At 32.6% G+C, this 25,815-nt stretch overlaps 1 protein-coding gene across 1 annotated transcript; it reads left to right on the top strand.

Moving 5' to 3' along the window:
* The first annotated feature begins 579 nt into the window (after positions 1 to 579).
* LOC133031433 (uncharacterized) lies at positions 580 to 25,402 on the top strand. The gene is made up of 5 exons (XM_061104931.1): positions 580 to 890; positions 2,677 to 2,855; positions 9,602 to 9,724; positions 24,913 to 24,991; positions 25,102 to 25,402. Exons 1-5 carry the CDS (start codon positions 580 to 582, stop codon positions 25,400 to 25,402), a joined length of 993 nt encoding a protein of 330 aa, XP_060960914.1.
* Positions 25,403 to 25,815: the final 413 nt, after the last annotated feature.

Here is a 25,815-nt window from a genome sequence, read left to right as displayed (position 1 = left end):
GGTAGACATCCATTTAGTTAAACCTAAATATAATTAATCCACATAAAGTGTTGCAATTAATAATAAATTTATTCATATTATTTATTTTTTTATTAAAAAATATTTTTAAATTTTGATATTTAGAATTAGTTAAATTTTAAATTAAATTTGAATGTTTTGATAGTTTAACCGCATTTTCATTAATTACGAAGATAAATTTAGGACGAATAATAATTTTTTTAATTACTATTACAAAGTATAATAGTAATTTTTGTTTTTATTTAAATTACTATTATACTTTCAAATTTCAATGATTATATCATTACATTGAATATTATTAATTTTAAAATTATAGTATTAAAAAAAATTAAAAACTAAAATAAAATTAAGATACATAACATCTATCTAGTTTACATAAAATTCCGTTAATTAAAGTAAACTTATTTCTTTGTTTGTATAAAAAAAAAAAAAACACAAACAAAAAAAAAAACTTATTTTTTATCTTATTTTATATATTTTCCGAAGATCAAAAAGTAAAAATTGTGGAAATTAACAATATAAAAAGAAAAGAAAAAATGGGATAAGAAAGTGAGTGTGACCATGAAAACCAACTCCAAAAAGTACAAGGAAGATGCGTCCTCCTCCTTGTGGAAGTGGAATAACAATAAGAATAGTAAGGAAGATCCACTATTACCGATCTCCGAATTTCTCAACCGCACAAAGCGTAAGGCCGATGAAACTCTTGCGGGTCCCGGTGGCGGAGCTGGTATTGGGTGCGGCGCCGGACTCGGGTTCGGTTTGGTCGGCGGACTCGGCTTCGGCGGCTGGCCCTGGAACCACTTGAAGCTTGTCTTCGGCGTCGGAGTCGGCTGTGGTGTTGGAATTGGATTCGGGTACGGTCAAGGAATCGGGTATGGATACTCTTTTGAATCCCTAGAATCTTACAGATCCGACTCCAACAAAACAAGTTTCATTAATATATGACATTTCCCTTTTTCCCGTTGCTTTCATGGACGAACGATTTCTGTTTTTGGGGAGACTTTTATGTACTTGGCTTCCTATTCTTGAGGATAATGTTCGGGATTTATGATTATTGGAAGAATTTCTTGGCACTCCTATTCTTGAGGATAATGTTTGAGATTTATTTATTATTTTCGAAACGGATTTGAGATCTTTTCTTTATTTTTTTTTTTTCTTTATCGGGAAGAATTTCTTGGCACTTTTCTTTAATTTTCTTATAATTTTAAATTTTCATAATATAATTTTGAATGATTTAAGTCAATTTATGTCTTACTGCTACTACTCTTTAATAGCAATAACTGTTTATATGTGAATTGTTATACAAATTAAGTTGCTGTTAATTGAATTAATAATTTTTATATAGAATTTTGAAAAAATATATAAAAAAAAATTATTTTAAAATATAAAAATAAAAAAGCTCAAAAAAAAAAAAATAATAATACATTAAAATTTTCCTGTAAAAAAAATAAAAAATAAAGAAACATGTACTAAGATTTCACTACATTCTTAGTTAATGTGTAATTTCATACTTAATAGAAATTAATAAATTATAGCTTGTAATTTTATTTTAAGAGAGTTTAGAAACAAGGTGAATCTCAATAAAAATATAATTTATAATGGATAATAATAACATAATTAGGTGGTGTTTGGTTGGGAGAAATGAAAAGAATGAGAATAGGAATAGGAATAAGCATAGGAATGGAATGGAATAAAATTTAAAATGTATAAAAAAAAAATTGATAAAAAAATTATTAAATTTTTTCTCATCATGAATTGGAATGGTCTTTCCTTCCATTTCAAAATGAAAATTGTTTCATTTTCATTCCATTCTATTTCATTACTTCCAACCAAACGACAGTTCGTACCGAGTTTGACCAAAATACAAGTTTAATATGTCATGTGTTCTTAATAATACTCATGAAGTACCTTATATTTTAAAATTGTTACCTTAAACTAAAATTTATTAGATTAACCATGCTATTTTTATTTATATGTAATTAAATAAAGAAGGTAAAACTCTCAAAAATTTCGACTCCCTATTAATTAATTTTCAATTTTTTTTTTTTGCGATAAAATCTTCCAAATTTGTTAGGAGTTTACCATTTTTATATTTTTTTTATTATGAGTAATTTGCGGCATAACCTCCTTAAGTGAGATTTTTGCAACTAACTCCTAATTCTAAATTTTTGGTGGTAAAACCCCCCAAACTCGTGTTCTGTTAGCAGTTTAACATTTCAATCTATTTTTAGTTGTTAACTGTCATGGTGGAATATCTACGTGGCACAATTTTATTGGTCTACGTAAATAAATATTTAAAAAAATTAAAAAAAATATTAATTATTTTAAAAATAAAAAATAAAAAAATTCTTTTTCAAAAAAAAAAAATCCTAATTCCCTATCACATTCCCTGACGCCTCCTCCTCCTTCTTCTTTTTCTTCTTCTTCTATCTTCTTCTATTCACACCTCCAATCGCACCTCCTTCTTCTCTTGTTCTTCTTGGACTGAGCTAAACGCAGAGTGAGAAAGAAAGAAAAATGAGAGAGAGAGAGAGAGAGAGAGAAAGAAAAAAAAAAAAGAAATCGGGTTGGGATTGGGTCGTGGGGTTTGATTCAGAGGGTGGTTTGGCTTGGGGTGGTCGGAGAATGGCTGAGCTGTGGTTGTGCGATAATGAACAGAGGAAGTGAGTGGGAGATGCGGTTGAGAGGAGCAGAAGGAGTTTCGGGGTTGGGGTTTCGGCTGAGAGGAGCAGAAGGGGTTTCGAGGTCGCCGTGGACATCTCTGACTGTTATGAGGCGGTCGGCAGCGGTGTACCTGGTTTGGAGAGGAGCAGAAGGGGTTTTGGGGTTGGGGTCCGGTAAGAGAGAGAGGGTGAAAGAAATGTGTTTTAGGTTTACGTTAGGGTTTTTTTTTTTAATTTGGTTTTATGTTTTTTTTTGTTTTGATTTTTAATTTATAATTTGTTTTATTTTTTTATTTCAAAATTTATTTATTTTACTAATTTCTAATTATTTTTAAAAAAATTATTTTTTTAAATATTTATTTACGTGGACCAATAAAATTGTGTCACGTGTACACTGTGTCCACGTAGACATTCATGTTGGAATATGTTTTACGAGGATCTAGATTTACTACCATGTATGTTGTTTAACATCCTAAATATCAATTTCTAAAACAATGTAATTTAAACACATATAAAGTTTGAGAAACCTTACATTGGGTGCAGCGGAATTAAATGACTCCTTCCGCTCAGATCTCTAACCCTTGTATCCTTTTTGTAGCAGAGTATCACCAAGATCTGAGCCCGATTCTTCTTCTCTTGAATTGGATTCTTCATAGTCTTACACACTATGATTGAGTACCACTTGATGTGTGTGGGCACTTACTCTATCACTATAGGGTTCAAAATATTGAAGAGAGAAAGAGAGATGAAGGATTCAAATGGCATAGAGAAGATGGCTCATAATTTTGAGTGAAGATAAGTGTGTTCATCATCTTTTAATTTGAGGCCATCACTATCTATTTATAAGAATCCAACTAGGTTTATGTTTGAATAATTTGGCATTAAAAAATAATAAAATAAATGGTAAAATAAGCCATAAGTGGTTGGCCATGGATGTGGGCCCCCACTTTGTAATTTTTCCATTTTTCAACTATTTATCTTATTTTTCTCAAAAATACCATTTTTTCCAATTCAACCATTTAAATGCCAAAACTATTTATTTAATAATTAAAATTAATTATCAAATAAAATTGTCATTTCACATATTTATTAATTAGACTTAATAAAGTCTCTTAATTAACAAAGGGTGTCTACACATTTGGTACCCTGTGTTTTATCTAAATACAAGTTTGGTACCCTATATTTTTAATAATGCTTATTTGGTATCCTGTATTTTAAAATTATACTTATTTGGTACCCTAAATTCAAATTTTTTTGATAAAATTTTATCAATACTATCAATAGTCTAAAATTTTATGAATTCTAAATTTTAATTTATTTATTTGATTACATATAACTCAGAATTGTTTGGTTAAATTAATAAAATTGTATTGATTAAATTTTATTTTAAGGTACCAAATATGTACAATTTAAAAATATGAGGTACCAAGTAAGTATTATTGCAAAACATAAGGTACCAAATATGTTTTTCGTAAAAACACAAGGTACTAAATAAGTATATTAAACCCTAGAATCTCTTTTCTTCACAATTAAGCCCTACCTTAGTGAAAATTCATAAACTAGACATAACATAATTTTAGAATTATAATTGATTAATTAAAATCAATTAACTAAGTCTTACAAGCAGTATTGTCTCAACTAGTATGAAGACCATGGGCCTATACAACCGAGCTTCCAATAAGAAGATCTAGAATTTACCAAATAAATTCCCTAACTTATTAATTGCTTATTGCATCCACCCAGAACTTGGAATTACACTCTCAGTTATATAGAATGCTCTATATGTTCCACGATATAGATACGCTATAAACATTTAACCATCGTTCTAATCCCAATAATCAAAGATCTGTTGGGCTTTGTGCCCTAAATAAAACTCTATTTCAATGTAATCTTTATCATTCAAATATCAATAAAGAGAGAGAAGTACTTTCATCGCTTATTTAATGTGTCATTTGGTTCATGTTATCATTTATATGTTTATTTGATTTATAAATTCATCCAGACCCTTATCACATTGATATTCTTGTTTATTATGTCGCCAGCACAATGGAAAGTAATCAAGATTATGTGATTAAAAATATTCCTAGATTTATCAGTACACAGGGTTTAACTGATATGATAATCTACAACATAGTTTACTTGCACCTTGGATAAGTGTTATGTCCTTTCCAGGGCATTGGTTAAAGTAAAGCTTGGGTTGGATGCATGGAGTATGCATTGGAAGGGACCAATATTGAACTTGGATTAGATATGATAAATTTACTGTAATATCTATTCAATTCAATATCACCTAGTTGATCCTAGATCAAATGATCTTAATCCTGACATGGTTAGGTTCGATCTCAAGAGTATTATTCATGTTCTTTGATTTGTCAGTTAAGCCTACTTTTTTGTCAGGGTGATACGTACATTTTGGGAACATGGTAGTGCAATTGAGTGGGAGCGCTAATCATAGATATGGAATCTATAGCTTCTATCTAGACATAGAAGTGAAATGATGATTTCCTTCGAGCTTGGCTAAACAGAGATAAATGGTTGAGTACTCATTTCAGTGATTATGTTAGTTCACTGAAATATCATTTATAGGTGGCTAAGTGTTTTAAGGATAAAACACATTGAAGGGTGTCACGGTAAATTAATCCCTATGCAATTTAAATCATCTATAGAGGATCACTGATTATTGGGATTATAACAATGGATAACTAATAGCGTATTTATATCGTGGAACACATAGAGCGTTTTATATAACTGAGAGTGCAATTCCAAGTTCTATGGTGGATACAATGAGGAATTAATAAGTTAGTGGATGTACTTGGTAAATTCTAGATCTGCTTATTGGAATCTCGGATATATAGGCCCATGGTCCCCATACTAGTTAAGACAATACTACTTGTAAGACTCAGTTAATTGATTTTAATTAATCAATTATAATTATAAAATTAAGCTATGTCTAGTTTATGAATTTTCACTAAGCTAGGGCTTAATTGTGAAGAAAAGAGATTCTAGAGTTTATTTATTAATTAAGAGACTTTATTAAGTCTAATTAACAAATATATTAAATGACAATATTATTTAATAATTAATTTTAATTATTAAATAATTAGATTTGGCATTTAAGTGGTTAAATTAGAAAAATAGCATTTTTGAGAAAATAAGATGAATAATTGGAAAAATAGAAAAATTGCAAAGTGGGGCCCATTATCCATGGCCGACCACTTGGGGTGCAATTTACCATTTTACTTTTTCATTATTTTAATGCTAAATAAATCTAACCTAACCCTACGTGGTTTCCTATAAAAAGGTAGTGATGGCCTCAAAGGAAAAGATGATGCAAACTCTTTCCTTCAGTAAAACTTTGAGCCACCTTCTCTCTACCTATTTCGAAATCGTCTCTCTCTTTCTCTCTTCAAAACCGAAACCCTATAATGATTACAGTAAGTGCCCACACACATCAAGTGGTACTCAATCATAGTGTGTAAGGCTATGAAGAATCTAGTTTCAAGAGAAGGAGATTCAGACTCGGATCTTGGTGATACTCTGCTACAGATAGGATACAAGGGTTAGAGATCTGAGTGGACGGAGACATTAAATTCTGCTGCAACCACTGTAAGGTTTCTGAAACTTTATATGTGTTTGTTTCATATCGTTTTAGAAGTTCATGTTTAGGATGTTAAAAGCATACTTGTTAGTAAATCTAGATGTTGGTAAAATAATTCCAACAACTAGCCTCAGAGCCATGGTAATTGATTTACTTTCAAGAAATTTGGACTTAAAACGATATATGTGTGATTTGGATGTGATTCATGTTGATCTATGTGTTTTTTGATGATTGTTTGATGTTTGCAAATTTTTTACAAAAAATAATTTGAATATTTTTCTAGAATTATTTTGTTGGATAGTTTGGAAAAAATTAAGCAATTCACTTTTTTACAAAACTCAATTTCGATTTAATTTGAATTAGTATGATTTTTTGAAGTTTTGAAAAAATGATAGGGGTGGTGTCACCCTCATGCGCGCGCGGATCCGAGTGATCCCTCGGTTGCACGCGCTTAGGACAATGCCCTGTCCGAGTTTTCTCGATCTAAAGGGCTTGTTTTGTCTGAAGCATGGGCCATGCGCGTGCTGGATAGGCTGCATGCAGCCTCCTTGGCCAAGTTTTCTCGGCCTGCCCCCTTAGTGTGCGCGCGTGGATGGTATGCAGTGCATACCATCCGCATCAAACCCAATTTTTTTTCGTTTTTCTTCATTTTTTCATGCTTTTTCATGGAATTAATTTTGAATTTATGTGTAATTTTGTATTTATATTTTTATTTTTCATATTTCAAATCTAATAATCAGAATTAAATTAATTAATATTTTTTAAAATAATTTAAGATATTCGTGAAATTTGAAGCTTGAAAATAGCTAAAAATCTATCTTTTTGCTTCATTAGTTATCTTATTTTTTAAAATTTTATTATTTTATCTTATTTTTAAATTTAAGGTCAGATATTTAATATTTTAAATTATTATTTTTTTTTTTAATAAAATGACCTTATTTGAAATTTAAAATAAGATTATTTTAATCATGAAATTTTAAATTGAAATAAGATATTTCTGCTAATTTTTAAATTTTGTTATTTTTATTTAAATTAAATTGTAAAATTAGAAAAATGATATTAATTTATCATTTTATTTTATTGAATATTTAATTTTTTAAATAACATGAAATTTGAAAAGTTGTTAGCATTTTTTTTTTTTGAAATAGATATTTAGGTTAGTTGAGACCTAATTTTTCAAATTTATAGGTTTAATTTAATTTATTTTTTTATTTTATTCCGAATTTTTATTTTTCGAAATTAATAAATTAATTAATTAATTTTAAATAAATCCTATATCTAACTATCCAACTTGTTACATGTTTGTGTGTTTTATATGTTGTTTAATTATTAAATTATTTTTAATGAAATCTATTATTGTTTGATCTAAATTGTCATGGTTAACTTGTTGACAGATCCAATGATCTGATTTTAACCCATGGTTCAATTGTAACAAATTTTTACATTCTTCTTTCATCTGTGTATAAACCTAGTAACATGATATGATCCATCCAAATCAGTGTGCCTGTGTGAGCCTATATATTTGCTTTTGGCTTAGATGTATATTGGTAGCCCATTTAATTTTTTGTAATTAAAATGGACTAGGTTGCTAAAGAAAATTGTCACATCTTGATAGATTTTATTTAGGCCCAATTAGTATTTGGGTCTATTCAATTAATAACAGTTATTCATTTTAAGGTTAAATTCCTCTCTTTTGGGCCTTGTGTGAGAGTTAGGGGGCCATAGCAGTGGGTACGACATACTAAACCCAGCCCTCCCTCACATGAACAACCCCAACTATGAAGGCCGATTTGCCTAATTTGAATAATTATAGGTTAATTAAATTAGTTTAACCTAATAAAATTGATTAGCAACATCATTAATTTCGAAATATATGAAATTAATTTTTCATTTGAATATTTTGAAATTAATTTAAGAAAAATACACTTAGTTTAATGAAACTTTTTCAAAATAAACTATATGTATTTTTCTTGTATTTAATTAAATAAAGAATTATAACTAATTAGATTCTTCTGATGCATAATTATTTAATATTTCATTGAATATTTTTTTAAGTTGTAAATTAGTTATTTATAACTAATTTTTAAATCAACTTGAATTTGAATATTTTTAAAATTCATAATTAAGTTGAAGAATTCTAGGAATTAGTTATTGAAAGATTCTTTGAATATTATTTTAAGTTGAAAGTTTGTTAATTTTGGATCAACTTAAAATAGAATATTTTCAAATTAAATGGTTAGTAACTTAATTTGTTATTTAATTAAATTTTTGTTTTGAAATTAATTTAAGTTGGAAATTTAGTTATTTTAGAACAACTTAAATTAGATATTTTTTAAATATTTATTTTATTATATTTTAATTAATTTATTTATTTTTCGAATTTTATATATTTATATATAATTTTCGAAAATTAAATATTGAAAATTAAATTAAAGTTGAAAATTTAATTTTTAATTAATTTTGGACCAACTTTAAATTAATAATTTTCATTATTAAAATATAATTAAAATAAATGATTAAATAAAAATACATTTTTTCTAAATAATGAGCTTTAATTAAGAGACATTCAATTTCCATTGTTGGTTCTACATAGTTCTTGTTTTAGTGAGTAATCCTCCCTAATGGAGGAACGTTCATTAGCAATTTAACGTCGTAGAATCTCGAAAGATAAGTATTATTAGTAAGTGTTTTATTTTTGGATCACCCTAATGGTGGGACTATTAGTAAGACTTACAAAAGTATGAAACAATGGTGGAGGCTCATGAAATAGGAATGACCTTAGCTCTTGCCTAAACGGGACAGCATCAGATTCTCTTTTCGATCGAATAGAAGGTTGCTAGAATGTTTGTCATTTTAGATGAGTTGACTACTCTATTCAATGGATGATGATTTGCCTCTCGCGTAAACGGGACACTGTATCAGTTTGTTGAAAACCTTAGAAAATAAAAATATGTTTCATTTTTGGTATTTTTATAAACATATTTGTTATACTTGTTATTTTCTGAATTTGTGTATGAATTTATAGAACCAAATGATTTACTTCTGTTTATTGATATTTGTAGTGTCAAAATGAACAACCCACACCCCGACCCACTCCTAGTAAATGCCTTTGCAAATGAACTCTATAGTGTAAAAATGCTCCTTGAAAAGAGCATTAACTCGCACTTGTTAATGATGAATTTGAAATTCCAAAAAGTAAACTTGCTTGGAATTGAATTATCAAGAGAACAATGGGTTCACTTCATACTTAATAGTCTTCCTCCTGAGTATAATGGATTTGTTGTATCTTATATGATCAACAATTTTAACTCTTCCAAAGCAGAATTGCGAGCTTATGAACGAAACTTGATTGCAATGCCACCCCCCGGAGTCGCAGACTTGTGTAAGAGGAAAAGAATTAAGGATGAAGCTTCTAACAATGCTGCTTCTTCAAGTACAATTGATGGTAATACTATTCATTGTTCAAAATTGTAATGAGAAGGGACATCAGGAAGAACGATGTCCCAAACTTCTAAATAATTCGAATGAAGGTAATGCTTTTATTTTTGAATCATGTGTTTTAGAGAATGACAAATCCTTCTGGATTGTTGATTCTGGATCTACTAACCATGTTTGTTCTTCATTGCAGCTGCTTGAAACTTGAGATTATCTAAATCCAGAGGAGTTGAAGCTCAAAGTTGGAAATGGCAAGTTAGTATCGGTCCAAGCTAAAGGAAGAGCCCGCCTCAAGTTTCAGAAGAAATTTTTAGTTTTAGACAATGTTTTGTTTATTCCTAATTTTAGTAGAAACTTAATTAGTGTTTCATGTTTACAAACACAATTTTAGAAATTGAATTTTTCGAGTTCTGTTTGCACAATTTCTCATAATGGATTTCAATTATGTGTTGCTCACATGGAACAAGGGCTTTATGTTTTAAGACCGAAAATACAAATCGCACTTAACAATGAACTTTTCAATATTGCTAAACCTAGAAATTATAAAAGAAAAGAGATCGATAATGATGATAAAACTTATCTATGGCATTTACGATTAGGTCATATAGGCTATGAAAGACTTCATAGGTTAACCAAAGACAATCCATTGAAAAATGTTGTCTTGGGTGAATTACCAGTATATGAATCTTTCCTAAAAATGACCAAACGTTCTTTCTCTACAAAGGGAGAGCGTGTCAAACAACCCTTTGGGTTAGTACATTCAGATGTCTGTGGACCCCTGAATGTCAAAGTCGGAGGTGGTTATGAGTATTTTGTCACTTTCATTGACAATTTCTCAAGATATAGTTTCATTTACCTAATACAAAAGAAATTTGAAACGTTTGAAAAGTTTCAAGAGTTTCATGTTTTGGCGCAAAACCAATTAGGTAAAACATTAAAAATCTTGCGAACTAATAGGGGTGGACAGTATATGGATATGCCCTTCAAAGATCATTTAATTAAACTTGGAATTGAATCTCAATATACTGCCCCTAGCACTCCACAGCAAAATGGAGTAGCAGAAAGGAGAAATCGCACACTTTTAGAAATGGTTAGGTCTGTTCTGAGTTATTCAACTCTATCTACGTCCTTCTGGGGATATGCTATACAGATGGCAAACGACATTCTAAATGTTGTTCCATCTAAAGCAGTTCCTAAGACACCCGTCGAACTATGGAATGGTCGTACACCTAGTTTACGCCATTATAGGATTTGGGGTGCCCTGCTCATGTCTTAAGAAAGAAAGAAGGCAAACTAGAATCGTGAACTGAAGTTTTCTTGTTTGTCAAAAATTCTAAAGAGACTAGGGGTGGACTATTTTACAGTCACAAGGATAACAAAGTGTTTGTTTCTACAAATGCTACCTTCCTTGAAGATGACTATATTAAAGACTTCAAGCCAAAAAGTAAAGTTGTGTTAGAAGAAATGCTTTCAGGTATAACTTCTTCCGATGTTCCATCCTCTTCTACTCAAGTAGAGGATAATCCCACTCCCTTAGTTGAAATAACACAAGATGTTACAACTGAGAGAACTACCACAAAAGTTCCTGTTTAGAAGGTCACTGCTCCTTGTCGTAGTGGGAGGGTTTCTACTAAACCATCTCGTTATGGCTTGGATGGTGAAATCAATATGGTCGTTGGTGACGGTATTGATGACGACCCATTAATCTATAAACAGGCAATGGCAAGTCCCGAACAGAAACAATGGTCAGTCGGCATGGATTCAGAAATGGATTCCATGAAAAAGAATAAAGTCTGGGAATATGTAGACGCACCTGATGACTATCGTCCAATTGGATGTAAGTGGGTCTACAAGAAGAAAAGAGGCGCTGGAGGCGAAGTCGAAACTTTTAAAGCTGGACTGGTCGCCAAGGGTTATACCCAAAGAGAAGGCGTGGACTATGAGGAAACTTTTAGTCCGATCGCCGTGCTCAAATCCATCCAAATTCTTCTCTCCATAGCAGCCGCTTTCGATTATGAAATTTGGCAAATGGATGTCAAGACAGCTTTCCTGAACAGAATTCTTAAAGAAACCATCTATATGGAGCAACCAGAAGGCTATGTTCTTCTAGGGCAAGAAAAGAAAGTTTGCAAACTCAATAGGTCCATTTATGGACTTAAGCAAGCTTCTTGCTCCTGGAACAAAAGATTTGATGAAATCATCAAGACCTACGACTTTCTTCAGAATGAAGATGAACCTTATGTTTACCAACTCAAGGAAAATCAAGTGGTAGTCTTACTGGTCCTTTATGTTGACGACATTTTGATTATTGACAACAATATCAAGAAAATGATTGACATCAAGGAATGGCTTGACACTCAATTCGAAATGAAGGATTTGGGTGAAGCTGCATATGTTCTCAGTATTCAGATTATCAAAAACCGAAAGAACAGATCCCTTGCTCTCTCTCAAACAACTTACATAGATAAGGTTTTAGAGAGATTCTCAATCACAAACACCAAAGGGGCAGCAATGCCTTCTAGATTTGGTGTCCGTCTATCTAAGGAACAGTGTCCCACTGATCCTCAAGAGATAGAGGACATGAGAAGGGTTCCTTATGCTTCAGCAGTTGGAAGTCTAATGTATGCAATGTTATGCACTAGACCTGACATCTGTTATTCAGTAGGAACTGTGAGCAGGTATCAGAAAAATCCAAGACAGGAACATTGGAATGCTGTTAAGCATATCCTAAAGTACTTAAAAAGTACAATGCAATTCGTATTAGTCTACAAGGGTGGTGCTTTGAATCCCGTAGGCTATACCGATTCAGATTTTCAGGCATGTCTTGATGATAGGAAATCTACATATGGGATGGTGTTTACTCTTGGTGGTGGAGCCGTGGTTTGGAGAAGTGCCAAACAAACTGCAATTTTAGACTCTACCATGGAGGCAGAATACATAGCTGTCGCGGAGGCTGCTAAGGAACTTGTTTGGCTTAGAAAGTTCTTCACAGGACTCGGTGTTGTTCCTAGAATGGAAAAGCCACTGGTTTTGCTTTGTGATAACACTGGAGTCATTGCCAACAGTGAAGAGCCTCGAAGCCACAAGAGATGCAAACACATAGAAAGGAAATATCACATCATTAGAGAGTATGTGGCAAGAGGGGATGTACTGGTGGAGAAAGTGGACATTGAGGACAACCTAGCTGATCCATTCACCAAAAATTTTGCAGGAACTGCAATTTGAAAAGCACCGACAGAATTTAGGATTAATTGAAATGTACTGATTGTTTTATATTAGTGCAAGTGGGAGTTTGTTGGGCTTTGTGCCCTAAATAAAACTCTATTTCAATGTAATCTTTATAATTCAATTATAAATAAAGAGAGAGAAGTATTTTTATCACTTATTTAATGTGTCATTTGGTTCATGTTATCATTTATAAATTTATTTGATTTATAAATTCATCCAGACCCTTATCACGTTGATATTATTGTTTATTGTGTCGGCAGCATAGTGGAAAGTAATCTAGATTATCTGATTAAATATATTCCTAGATTTATCAGTACACAGGATTTAACTGATATGATAATCTACAATATAGTTTACTTGCACCTTGGATAAGTGCTATGTCCTTTCCAGGGCATTGGTTAAAGTAAAGCTTGGGTTGGATGCATGGATTATGCATTGGAAGGGACCGATATTGAACTTGGATTAGATATGATAAATTTACCGTAATATCTATTCAATTCAATACCACATAGTTGGTCTTAGATCAAATGATCTTAATCCTGACATGGTTAGGTTCTATCTCAAGAGTATTATTCATGTTCTTTGATTTGTTAGTTAAGCCTACTTTTTTGTCAGGGTGATACGTACATTTTGGGAACATGGTAGTGCAATTGAGTGGGAGTGCTAATCATAGATATGGAATCTATAGCTTCTATCTGGATATAGAATTGAAACGATAATTTCCTTCGAGCTTGGCTAAACAGAGATAAATGGTTGAGTACTCATTTCAGTGATTATGTTAGTTCACTGAAATATCATTTATAGGTGGCTAAGTGTTTTAAGGATAAAATACATTGAAGGGTGTAACGGTAAATTAATCCCCATGCAATGTAAATCATCTATAGAGGATCATTGATTTTAATTATTAAATAATTAGATTTGGCATATAAGTGGTAAAATTGGAAAAATGGTATTTTTGAGAAAATAAAATGAATAATTGGAAAAATGGCAAAATAGCAAAGTGGGGCCCATTATCCATGGCTGGCCACTTGGGGAGCAATTTAGCATTTTATTTTTTTTATTATTTTAATGCTAAATAAATTTAACATAACCCTAAGTGGTTTCCTATAAATAGGTGGTGATGGTCTCAAACGAAAAGATGATGCAAACTCTTTCCTTCAGTAAGATTTTGAGCCACCTTCTCTCTACCTATTTTGAAATCCTCTCTCTCTCTTTCTCTCTTCAAAACCAAAACCCTAGAGTGATTAGGATAAGTGCCCACACACATCAAGTGGTACTCAATCATAGTGTGTAAGACTGTGAAGAATCAAGTTTCAAGAGAAGGAGATTTGGACTCAAATCTTGGTGATACTCTGCTATAGACAGGATACAAGCGTTAGAGATCTAAGTGGAATGAGACATTAAATTTCGCTGCAACCATTGTAAGGTTTCTGAAACTTTATATGTGTTTAATTCATATCGTTTTAGAAGTTTATTTTTAGGATGTTAAAAACATACTTGTTAGTAAATCTAGATCCTGGTAAAATAATTCCAACAAGATCCTCTATCGTTGATTTACACCGAGTAGGGAAAAATTTACCGTTTCACCCCTCAATGTATTTTATCCTTAAAACACTTAGCTTCCTATAAATGATATTTCAGTAAACTAATATAATCACTAAAATAAGAGCTCCTCCATTTATCTCTATTAAGCCAAGCTTGAAGGAAATCATCATTTCACTTCTATGTCCAGATAGAAGCTATAGATTCCATATCTATGTTTAGCGCTCCCACTCAATTGTACTATCATGTTCTCAAAATGTACGTATCACCCAGACCAAAAGGTAGGCTTAACTAACAAATCAAAGAACACAAATAACACTCTTGAGATTGAACCTAAGCATGTCAGGATTAAGATCTTTTGATCTAAGATCAACGAGTGATATTGACTTAGAAAGATACAATGGTAAGATTATAATATCTTTACCAAGATCAATATCGGTCCTAGTCCAATGTATACTCCATACATCTGAAACTAGCATACTTTGTCAATGTCCTGGAAAGAACACAACACTTATCCAAGGTATAAGTATACTTTATCACTGATTATCACATCAGTGTAAATCCAGTGCACTGATGAATCAGGGACATTATCTTTTGAAGCATATAATCACAATTTCATTCCACTGTGTTGACATCACTGTAATTGTGAATAACTATATGTTCTGGATTTAACAGATTTTGTACACATTAAACCATAAACATGAAAAATACATGTAAACATAAATGAATTCTAATCTTCTATTGATAACAAATCAGATTACATTGAAATGGGTTTTATTTAGGGCATAAAATCCTAACAATTCCATCATGGCAGTTAAAAGCTAAAAATAGATGGAAATGTTAAACTGCTAACAGAATACGAGTTTAGGGAGTTTTACCACCAAAATTTTAGAATTGGGGGTTAGTTGAAAAAACCTGACCACTTAAGGAGGTTATGTCGCAAATTACTCTTTTTATATTGTAAACTGCTATATCAGGTTGTCAATGTGTACACAGTGTATTGTCAATATGGACACAGTGTGCGGTGTGCATAAATCAATCCAATCCAATGACAACCGACCGATCTAATTACAATCGACCAATAAACATTGGATATTTAATTGTGATCATATTAAATTGGATATTATTTTTGAATATCTAATTAGATCAGATCAAATGTTGGATGGAATGTCCAAAAATCTAATGCATAAAACATTCGATCGAGCTAATTAATATTGTCATTTAGTAAAGGTTGTTCAAAACAAAAAACTAAATTGTATATACAACTAAAATTCAGAAATAATGTTAACTCGTGAATTATGTAAATTTAATTACGAAACCATTTAAAAATATATGATGTCATCTTTTCTTTTCTTAAATATATTATTTAATTAAGGGATATTTGTGGTATAAATACCATACGTTTTTGGTTTTATACACTTAAATACCACATGTAAACACCTTGGCGAAGGAGAGCCTGCTGGCCATGATTGATATCCAACAAGTCTTTCTCCTTTTTTAGGTCCTCAAGGTCTCTCTTCAGAACCTCATTTTCATCTAGCAAGCCCTTATTGGCAGTTTGTAACTATTGATTTTTAGTTTTGACTTGCTCGAGCTCTGTGATAAGGGTGCCCACTTCTTTTACGGCCTTCTCCGCCATGAAAGATGCTTGGCACAAGAATGAAATATGAGAAAACAAAAACAATGCACGAAAATAAGAATGAGAATGTGAGGATTTAAGTTTACCTCCAAAACTTGCTGATTGGTCGCGTGGGTAAGGGTGAACACATCGGTGCTGATGTAAGTAGCTCATGTTGGAATTATTTTACCAGGATCTTAGATCTACTCACAAGTATGTTGATTAACATCCTAAATATGAACTTCTAAAACGATTAAGTAAACACATAAAAAGTATAAGAAACCTTACATTGGGTGCAGCAGAATAATATGTCTCCTGTTGGGTTTTATGCCCTAAATAAAACTCTATTTCAATGTAATCCGAATTATTCAATATCAATAAAGAAACAGAAGTATTTTTCATTCATTTGTGTATGTTTTGGTTCACCTTATCAATTATTTGTCTATTTGATTTATAAATTCATCCAAACCCTTTTCACATACTTGATCCTGTTTATTGTGTTGTCAGCACAGTGGAAAGTAAACATGACTATGTGATTAAAGATTCCTAGATTTATCAGAACACTGGGGTTTTACTGATATGACAATCTACAACAGAGTTTACTTGCATTTGGAGAAATGCTATGTTCTTTCCAGAGCATTGGTTAAAGTAAAGCTTGGGTTGGATGCATGGAGTATGCATCGGAATGGACCGATATTGACTTTGACATAGATTTATTAAACTTACCGTAATATCTATTCAATTCAAAATCACCTAGTTGATCCTAGATCAAATGATCTTAATCCTGATATGATTAGGTTCAATCTCAAGAGTGTTATTCGTGTTCTTTGATTTGTTAGTTAAGCCTATTTTTGGGTCAGGGTGATACGTACATTTTGGGAACACGGTAGTGCAATTGAGTGGGAGCGCTAACATAAATATGGAATCTATAGCTTCTATCTGGCGAATAGAAAGTAAAAGATGATTTCCTTAGAGCTTGACCAAACAAAAATAAATGGTGGAGTACTCATTTAACTTAGCTGAAATATCATTTATACGGGGTTAAGTGTTTTAAGGATAAAATACATTGTAGGGTGTTACGGTAATTTGATCCCTTTACAGTGTAGATCATCTATATAGAGGATCACTGATCAAATTAGGATTATAACAATGGATAATTAATAGCGTGTCTATATGGTGGAACATATAGAGCATTCTATATAGCTGAGAGTGCAATTCTAAGTTCTATGCATGGATTCAACGAAGAATTAATAAGTCAGTGAATTTAAGAGGTAAATTCTTGATCTGCTTATTGGAAGCTCGGATATATAGGCCCATGGTCCCCACACTAGTTGAGACAATAATACTTGTAAGACTAATTTAATTGGTTTTGATTAATCAATTATAATTCTCAAGTTAGACTATGTCTATTTGTGAATTTATCACTTATTAAGGGCGAAACTGTAAAGAAAGAGTTTATAGGGTATATTTGTTAAATAAGAGACTTTGGTTAGTCTAATTAATAAATATAATAAATGACAATATTATTTAATAATTAATTATAGTTATTAAATAGTTGAAATTGACATTAAAATGGTTGAATTTGAAAATTGGCATTTTTTGAGAAAAATGGGATGAAGAAATGATAAAACAGCAAAATTGCAAAGTTGAGGCCCATATCCACAAGCCATGGCCAGCCACATGCATAGGGTTTATCAATTAATATTTCATCATTTTAGTGTCAAGTAATTCAACCCTAACCCTATGTGGTATTCTATAAATAGAAAGTAATGGCTTTAGGAAAGTAACACAATGCATCTCATTCCTTTCAGAGAAAAACCTGAGCCATCTTTCTAAACCTAGCCGCCACCTCTCTTTCTTCTTCTTCTTTGATTGTTTCGAAATCCCTAAGTGATAGAGTAGTGCCCACACACAGCAAGTGGTACCTCAATCATAGTGTGGAAGACTGTGAAGAATCCAGATTCAACGAAGAAGGACATTCGGGCTCAGATCTTGATAATACTCTGCGACAGAAAGGATACAAGGGTTAGAGATCTAAGTGGAAGGAGACATATTATTCCGCTGCACCCAATGTAAGGTTTCTCATACTTTATATATGTTTATTTATAATCGTTTTAAAAGTTCATATTTAGGATGTTAATCAACATACTTGTGAGTAGATCTAAGATCCTGGGAAAATAATTCCAACATCTCCTTCCACTCAGATCTCTAACCCTTGTATCCTTTCTTTAGCAGAGTATTATCAAGATCTGAGCCCGAATGTCCTTCTTTGTTGAATCTGGATTCTTCACAATCTTCCACACTATGATTGAAGTACCACTTGCTGTTTGTGGGCACTAATCTATCACTTAGGGATTTCGAAACAATTAAAGAAGAAGAAGAAAGAGAGGTGGCGGCTAGGTTTAGAAAGATGGCTCAGGTTTTTCTCTGAAAGGAATGAGATGCATGTGGTTAGGGTTGAATACCACATAGGGTTAGGGTTGAATTACTTGTCATTAAAATAATGAAAATATTAAATGATAAACCCTATGCATGTGGCTGGCCATGGCTTGTGGATATGGGCCTCACTTTTTCAATTTTGCTGTTTTATCATTTCTCCATCCCATTTTCTTAAAAACGCCAATTTTTCAAATTCAACCATTTAAATGTCAATTTCAACTATTTAATAACTATAAATAATTATTAAATAATATTGTCATTTATTATATTTATTAATCAGACCAACCAAAGTCTCTTAATTAACAAATATACCCTAGAAACTCTTTCTTTACAGTTTCGCCCTTGCTTAGTGATAAATTCACAAATAGACATAGTCTAATTTGAGAATTATAATTGATTAATCAAAACCAATTAAATGAGTCTTACAAGTAGTATTGTCTCAACTAGTGTGGGGATCATGGGCCTATATATCCGAGTTTCCAATAAGCAGATCAAGAATTTACCTCTTAAATTCACTAACTTATTAATTCTTCGTTGAATCCATGCATAGAACTTAGAATTGCACTCTCAGCTATATAGAACGCTCTATATGTTCCACCATATAGACACGCTATTAATTATCCATTGTTATAATCCTAATTTGATCAGTGATCCTCTATATAGATGATCTACACTGTAAAGGGATCAAATTACCGTAACACCCTACAGTGTATTTTATCCTTAAAACACTTAACCCCGTATAAATGATATTTCAGCTAAGTGAAATGAGTACTCCACCATTTATTTTTGTTTGGTCAAGCTCGAAGGAAATCATCTTTTACTTTCTATTCGCCAGATAGAAGCTATAGATTCCATATTTATGTTAGCACTCCCACTCAATTTCACTACCGTGTTCCCAAAATGTACGTATCACCCTGACCCAAAAGTAGGCTTAACTAACAAATCAAAGAACACGAATAACACTCTTGAGATTGAGCCTAATCATATCAGGATTAAGATCATTTGATCTAGGATCAACTAGGTGATATTGAATTGAATAGATATTTCGGTAAGTTTAATAAATCTATGTCAAAGTTAATTATCGGTCCCTTCCGATGCATACTCCATGCATCCAACCCAAGCTTTACTTTAACCAATGCTCTGGAAAGAACATAGCATTTCTCCAAATGCAAGTAAACTCTGTTGTAGATTGTCATATCAGTAAAACCCTAGTGTTCTAATAAATCTAGGAATCTTTATTCACATAGTCATGTTTATTTTCCACTGTACTGACAACACAATAAACAATAACAAGTATGTGAAAAGGGTTTGGATGAATTTATAAATTAAATAGACAAATAATTGATAAGGTGAACCAAAACATACACAAATGAATGAAAAGTACTTATGTTTCTTTATTGATATTGAATAACACGGATTATATTGAATTTGAGTTTTATTTAGGGCATAAAACCCAACAGCTCATGTCTCTAGGGACAACTTGGATGTACTACTGGCCACTTGATTGAGAAGTTCAGCAGCAAAGGGTGCGGCTTCCCTTCCCACCTTGGGCGTGATCCGTCTTTCTAGAGCCTCAATATCCACCATTGGCACATTAGGGATGGTGGCAAAGAGACCTTCTGATGTCTTAACCCTTTGCACGGCAACAAGCCTAGTCATCCTCATTCACAAAATACTCTTCTCTTCCTTGTGTGCCACCTTCTCAAGGTTTCTTTAGCATCCATCTTCTTCTGCATAGTATCAAAATCCAAGGGAATTGTCCTCGTGGGAAATTCAAAACCTACCGTTGGGATCTCAGGAAGAGAGGAAGGCCACTGGCACAACAACCAAAACGAGTGATGGAGGTTGTTGTTGCGGTTGGTACTAGCGTAGATATTGTTGATATATTTGTGGGGCAGAGGGTGACGAGTCAAGTGGGGCTAGATTGTTGGCTTGTTGAGAGTCGATGTCTAGCCTCCTCCTCTTCCCCAGGGAATTTTTTTCGCACCCAAAGCTTGTCGAGCTAGATTCCTTCCAGGACTTAACATTTCAATTGTTGAGAAGGTACCTACAGACATAATTAACATGGGATGTTACCTGGCATGCAATAACAAACCCTTAAGCAGGCGCACGTGAGGGGATGAGGTATCCTTCTAAAAAAGATCCACCTCTTATCCCTATTAAAAAGTGAAGGGAGTGGGTCAGTCTAATAATTTTCTAGCCTCGGAGTCATACAAGCTTATTCAGAATTACAACATGACCATACTCGACCCATTCGAATAAGACCTGTAAGATAAAGGCATAGAGATACACATGCAATACAATCTTAACAATGCACATCTATGAACAAGTGTCCTATAAGTCTGACACGCAATAAGTATCGAATCCAGCTTGAATTTAGCATTTCTACCTCAAACGCGAGATTATGCAAAGGTCAGCAGATTGTGGGCTTGGTTATAGAATTATAAGGCAGGTAAAGGAAGGGTGTTGGACTCTAAGCCTAAGTGTCCAAGGCTTACCCAAATGTCCAGCTGCAACAACGTGAATGGCCTAAGTCTTCGTCGAACAGGGGGTAAGGTGAGTTGAGATTTATGAGCTTTGAGTTCTAAGAAGATAGAAGAAACTTGCTAAGGTTGAAGAAAAATAAACTTTCAAAATTTACTTATGCATCGATTGATGTCCTTACCCTTTGAACTGGACGACCCTGATTATCTCAAATAAAGAGTATCATCCAATCGAATGACAGAGAAGTTAAAAAGTTATCATTTAATGTTCAGCCCTAACACTTGACGTTCATCATTGCTTGCTTTGAGTAATGTGTTCATTAAAAGAAGAGTTGTTTTAATCATTCAGCTGTCACTATGACTACCCTTGAGGGACACGCTCCCACACGCGCGTGACGCTAGTAATCACATTTAAGGAACTGCCTACATGCCACGTTAACAATGCATACATCCAGTGACTTATTAACTACAACAACTCTTGGAATAGAAAAGGTCTCAGATAGTCACACGTGCCATTGGTTTATTTCGAAAAATTGATAAGGGTTGCAAGCTCTCGGACCGGCCGTGTCACGTCCTGAAAGCTTTGGGTAAATATTATCTGTGTTGTACACAAGACATAGCACTTGGCATTTAGATGGAAAATGCTCAATCGAACTTTCATGATTAGAGTCTTTTGAAGACACACAGACTTTAAAAGATCTTCCCGAGCCTAGGGCCAAACATGAGGAAGCTTACTTACGGTATCATATACTTCTCGAAGAGCAGGATAGGAGCGTCCTACCTCACTATAAGAAAAGCAATTTTTGCCGGCGCAGTTGACCAATTGCGCCGACAAAAGTTGTCAGCATTAATGAGATGCTGAATTTGGGATTGGATTCAGCTATACCTTTTACCGGCGTAATGAAATGTGCCGGTAAAAGATGAATACTGAACCGCCAAATGGCGCGAACACATGTCCAATTCTGTAAGGCTTTTACCGGCGCACAATTGCGCCGGTAAAAGTTTCCCAAATTTTGGTGGGAATGTTAACCGCCCTCGTGAAAATTTGGGGGGAAATAAAACGCGTGGTAGGTGGGGTTACTTTTACCGGCGCATTACTGCGCCGGTAAAAGTGTTAAGCCAAACGGTGCGTTTGGTTTTAGGGTTATATGACCACTTTTACCGGCGCAATTCAATGCGCCGGTAAAAGTGTTCATATATCCCCTTCGACGAGCAGAGCCCATTTCTGCTTTTTTTTTTTCAGAAATTTTTTTTTTCTCTCAAAAAATTTCTCCTTCATCTCCTTCATCCCTCTCTTTCAATCTCACTCATTCTCACTCAATCTCACTTCTCTATCAATCTCACTCAAAATCCCACTCATTTCTCTAAAAAAATTTGTTTTTTTTTTTGGAAAAAAATCCCCACCGCCGGCAGCCACTCACCACCGTTCGTCGGGCACCACCACCGGCCGCAGTAGCCTCCACCGCACACCCCGAAGCCCCACCTCCTGGTATTTTTTAATTTTTTTTTGAAAAGTTTATGTAAATGTGTATGTGTATGTGTAAATGTGTTTATTAGTGTATATATGTGTATATATATGTATTTCTGTATGTGTATGTATGTATGTGTATGTGTATGTGGATGTGGATGTATATATGTGTATATGGGTGTATGTATATATATGTATATGTGTATGTGGGTGTATATATGTATATATGTGTATGTGTATATGTGTATGTGTATGTGGGTGTATGTATATATATATGTATATGTGTATATATATTTATGTGAGAGTATATGTAAATATGTGAGAGTATATAGGTGTTTATGTGTGTATATGTATATGTGTATGTGTTTATGTGTGTGTGTATGTATGTGTATGTGTATATATATTTAAGTTTAAGTATAAGTGTATGTATATATATTTATGTGTGTATATGTGTGTTGATATTTTAATTATTGAGTTTTATTTTTATGAAATTAGGTCCCGTTGATGGCCAAGCACCGCCTCTGCTTGTTGTTGTCATTTTTGACCGGCTTCGGAGTTTATTTTTTTTTCTTTATATTAGTAATTAATTTAATAGTTTTGTTATAAGTTAGTATGCCTATACATGTTAGTGAAGTAGGTTCTGTGATAAAATACTGCAGTCTGATCGGTGGTGTGATTTATTATTTTTCATATGTTGTTATCGAAAGTTTGTTTGTGCTATATTGATAGGTTTTGAAAATTTTGGGTTTACGCTTTTTAAGCCGTTATGCTGCCCAAATTTTGGTAGATAGTTATGTAATGTAATTTTTAATTTAAATAAATTAAATAAAAATTTGTAAAATAATGTATATCATAAAATGTCAAAAGTATTCCAAAAAATGTATTTGAAATTTTTAAACTTTATAATATTCAATTTAAATAAATAAAATAGAAAAATATAAATTAGTATATATTAAAAAATATAATAGGTAATCAAAATATTTGTTTTAGTAATCTTTAATTTAAATTAATATATATTATAAAATATAATAGGTAATCAAAATTTCTTTTTTATTTTAAAAAATTTGTAATCTTTAATTTAAATAAATAATATTAAAAAATTAGTATATATTATAAAATATAATAGGTAATCAATTTTTTTTTTTTAAAAAAAAAAAATTTGTAATCTTTAATTTAATTGAATAAATGTCAAAATTTGTAATTACTAATTATTGTTTAATTTTAAAAAGTAAGTAAGTGATGAACTTTAAAAAGGTTGTAATTTTTAAGTTTAATAAATAAAATAGAAAATTATAAATGAATATTTATTACAAAATTGAAAATGAAAGCAAATGATATTTTGAAGATTAAAAATTTTGTAATTTGTAATGGGAAATTTGATTTTCTATACTTAAAAATGGTCAATTTTTTTTTTAAAACCAATACATTTTACACTACAAAAAATATGACACTTTTTTCAAAACTCTCTCTCTCTCTCTCTCTCTCGGACCGAACAAAAAAAAAAAACAAATGCACATGATCCGATGGTCGGACCACATGGTCCGATGGGTCCGATTGGTCGGACCCATCGGACCATGTGGTCCGACCATCGGACTATATGTTTTTTTTTTCAGTTCGGTCAGAGAGAGAGAGAGACGAAGAGAGTGAGAGGGGGGTATTTTAAATAAATTAAATAAAAAGTTATAAATTAATGTTTATTATAAAATTTAAAATGTAATGAAGTGATATTTATAAATTTTAAATATTTATACTTATAATTTAAAAATAAAATAAAATAAAATTTTAAAGTAATTATAGTAAGAATTTAATCTAATTAGCATAAAGTAAGTGTAATTATAAAGTAAGTACAAATGAGCATAAGATATTAAAATAGCATAAAATTAAATTTTTATTATCTTTTCTTGATCTCTTTGGTTATACACCAAAGATAGGATAGTAAAATTGTATTATCACATAGTGATAATTTTATTTTTTTTTTAAATTTACACATGCACGAAATACCTTAGACCCGTTTGGAGAGGCTGAGTCAGTAAGGACTCTTAAATACGCTTCTCCAAATTATCCAGGACTGTTTGTCCGCATGGATAGTTTGGGCTTGTTTTATACTTATAGTATGATCTATTGCTTATTTGATTATTTCATTAGTAGATATTTTGGTACAACGTCTTCTTACACGTTCTTGTAAGTCGGCAAACTTAATTACTACAAGTTTGCTAACTTATAAGAACTGTGGGGAAAATCTTCTTAGAAATTTTTACAAAAATGAAATAATCTTAAGAGCGTAGATTGCACTATATGTATATTACAAACCTGAATGGGATAGGTTCTTTACCCTTTTAGTAATGGAGTGAGAAGGTGGATTAGGACACTTGCACATTTTTTTGTTTGTTTTTAAATTGTTTTTGTTAAATACTTCGTAGTGGAAGATGCACCGCCGAAGTTGGATGAAGGCGCAGGCGCTCTGCAGAGTTTCGAAGTGGCGTTGACGAGTTCGTTGCGGTAGCAACGAACCACGTGAACGCTGACGGATTAGCTCGATGCCCATGCATGCGGTGTTTGAATGTCAATTTTCACACACCTGCAACTATAAGGGTTCATTTATTTCTCAGCGGGATCCAACCTTCGTACAACCCCTGGTATTTCCACGGGGAGACTTTCTCTCAGCCCGCAGTTGAACTTCCTGAAAATGACGAAGAGGAAATGGCAGATGTGTTGGCGGACATGTTAAGAGGGGACCCTGGGTTTGACGAATCTGCTAACACTACTGATTCTTTCAATGAACACCCTATCAACGACAACAACAAGTTCGATGACTTGTTTAAGGAGATGGAGGCTGAATTATATCCAGGTTGCAAAAAATCAGCCCTTAATGCCTTTGGTAAAGCTTATGCACTGCAAGGTTTTGAATAGGTGGAGCAACCACTCTTTCGATATGTTGCTGTCCATCTTGATTGATCTATTTCCAGAGGGGACAAAATTACCGAAGTCGCATTATGAGTCGAAGATGCGATTGCGCAATCTAGGTTTGGGTTACGACTCAATAGATGTGTGCAAGTATAATTGTGCTATTTTCTGGAAGGAGAATGAGAAGAAGGAGTTTTGCCCTGTATGTGGCGAATCACGATGGGTGAAAAGAAAGGGTAAGGGGAAAAAAGTTCCTCACAAAGTTATGCGTTACTTCCCACTCACACCTAGGCTGAAACGATTATATTGCTCAAGACACACTGCGGAGGATATGCGGTGGCATTACTCGCAGAGACCAAAAGAAGACGGTGTGCTTAGGCATCCTGCGGATGCTGAAGAATGGAAGCAGTTTGACCGCC

Source organism: Cannabis sativa, chromosome 9 (genome assembly GCF_029168945.1).
Source record: "Cannabis sativa cultivar Pink pepper isolate KNU-18-1 chromosome 9, ASM2916894v1, whole genome shotgun sequence".
Taxonomy (NCBI): Eukaryota; Viridiplantae; Streptophyta; class Magnoliopsida; order Rosales; family Cannabaceae; genus Cannabis; species Cannabis sativa.
Note: the sequence above shows the minus strand (reverse complement) of the source record. Positions and strands in the feature narration are given on the sequence as shown.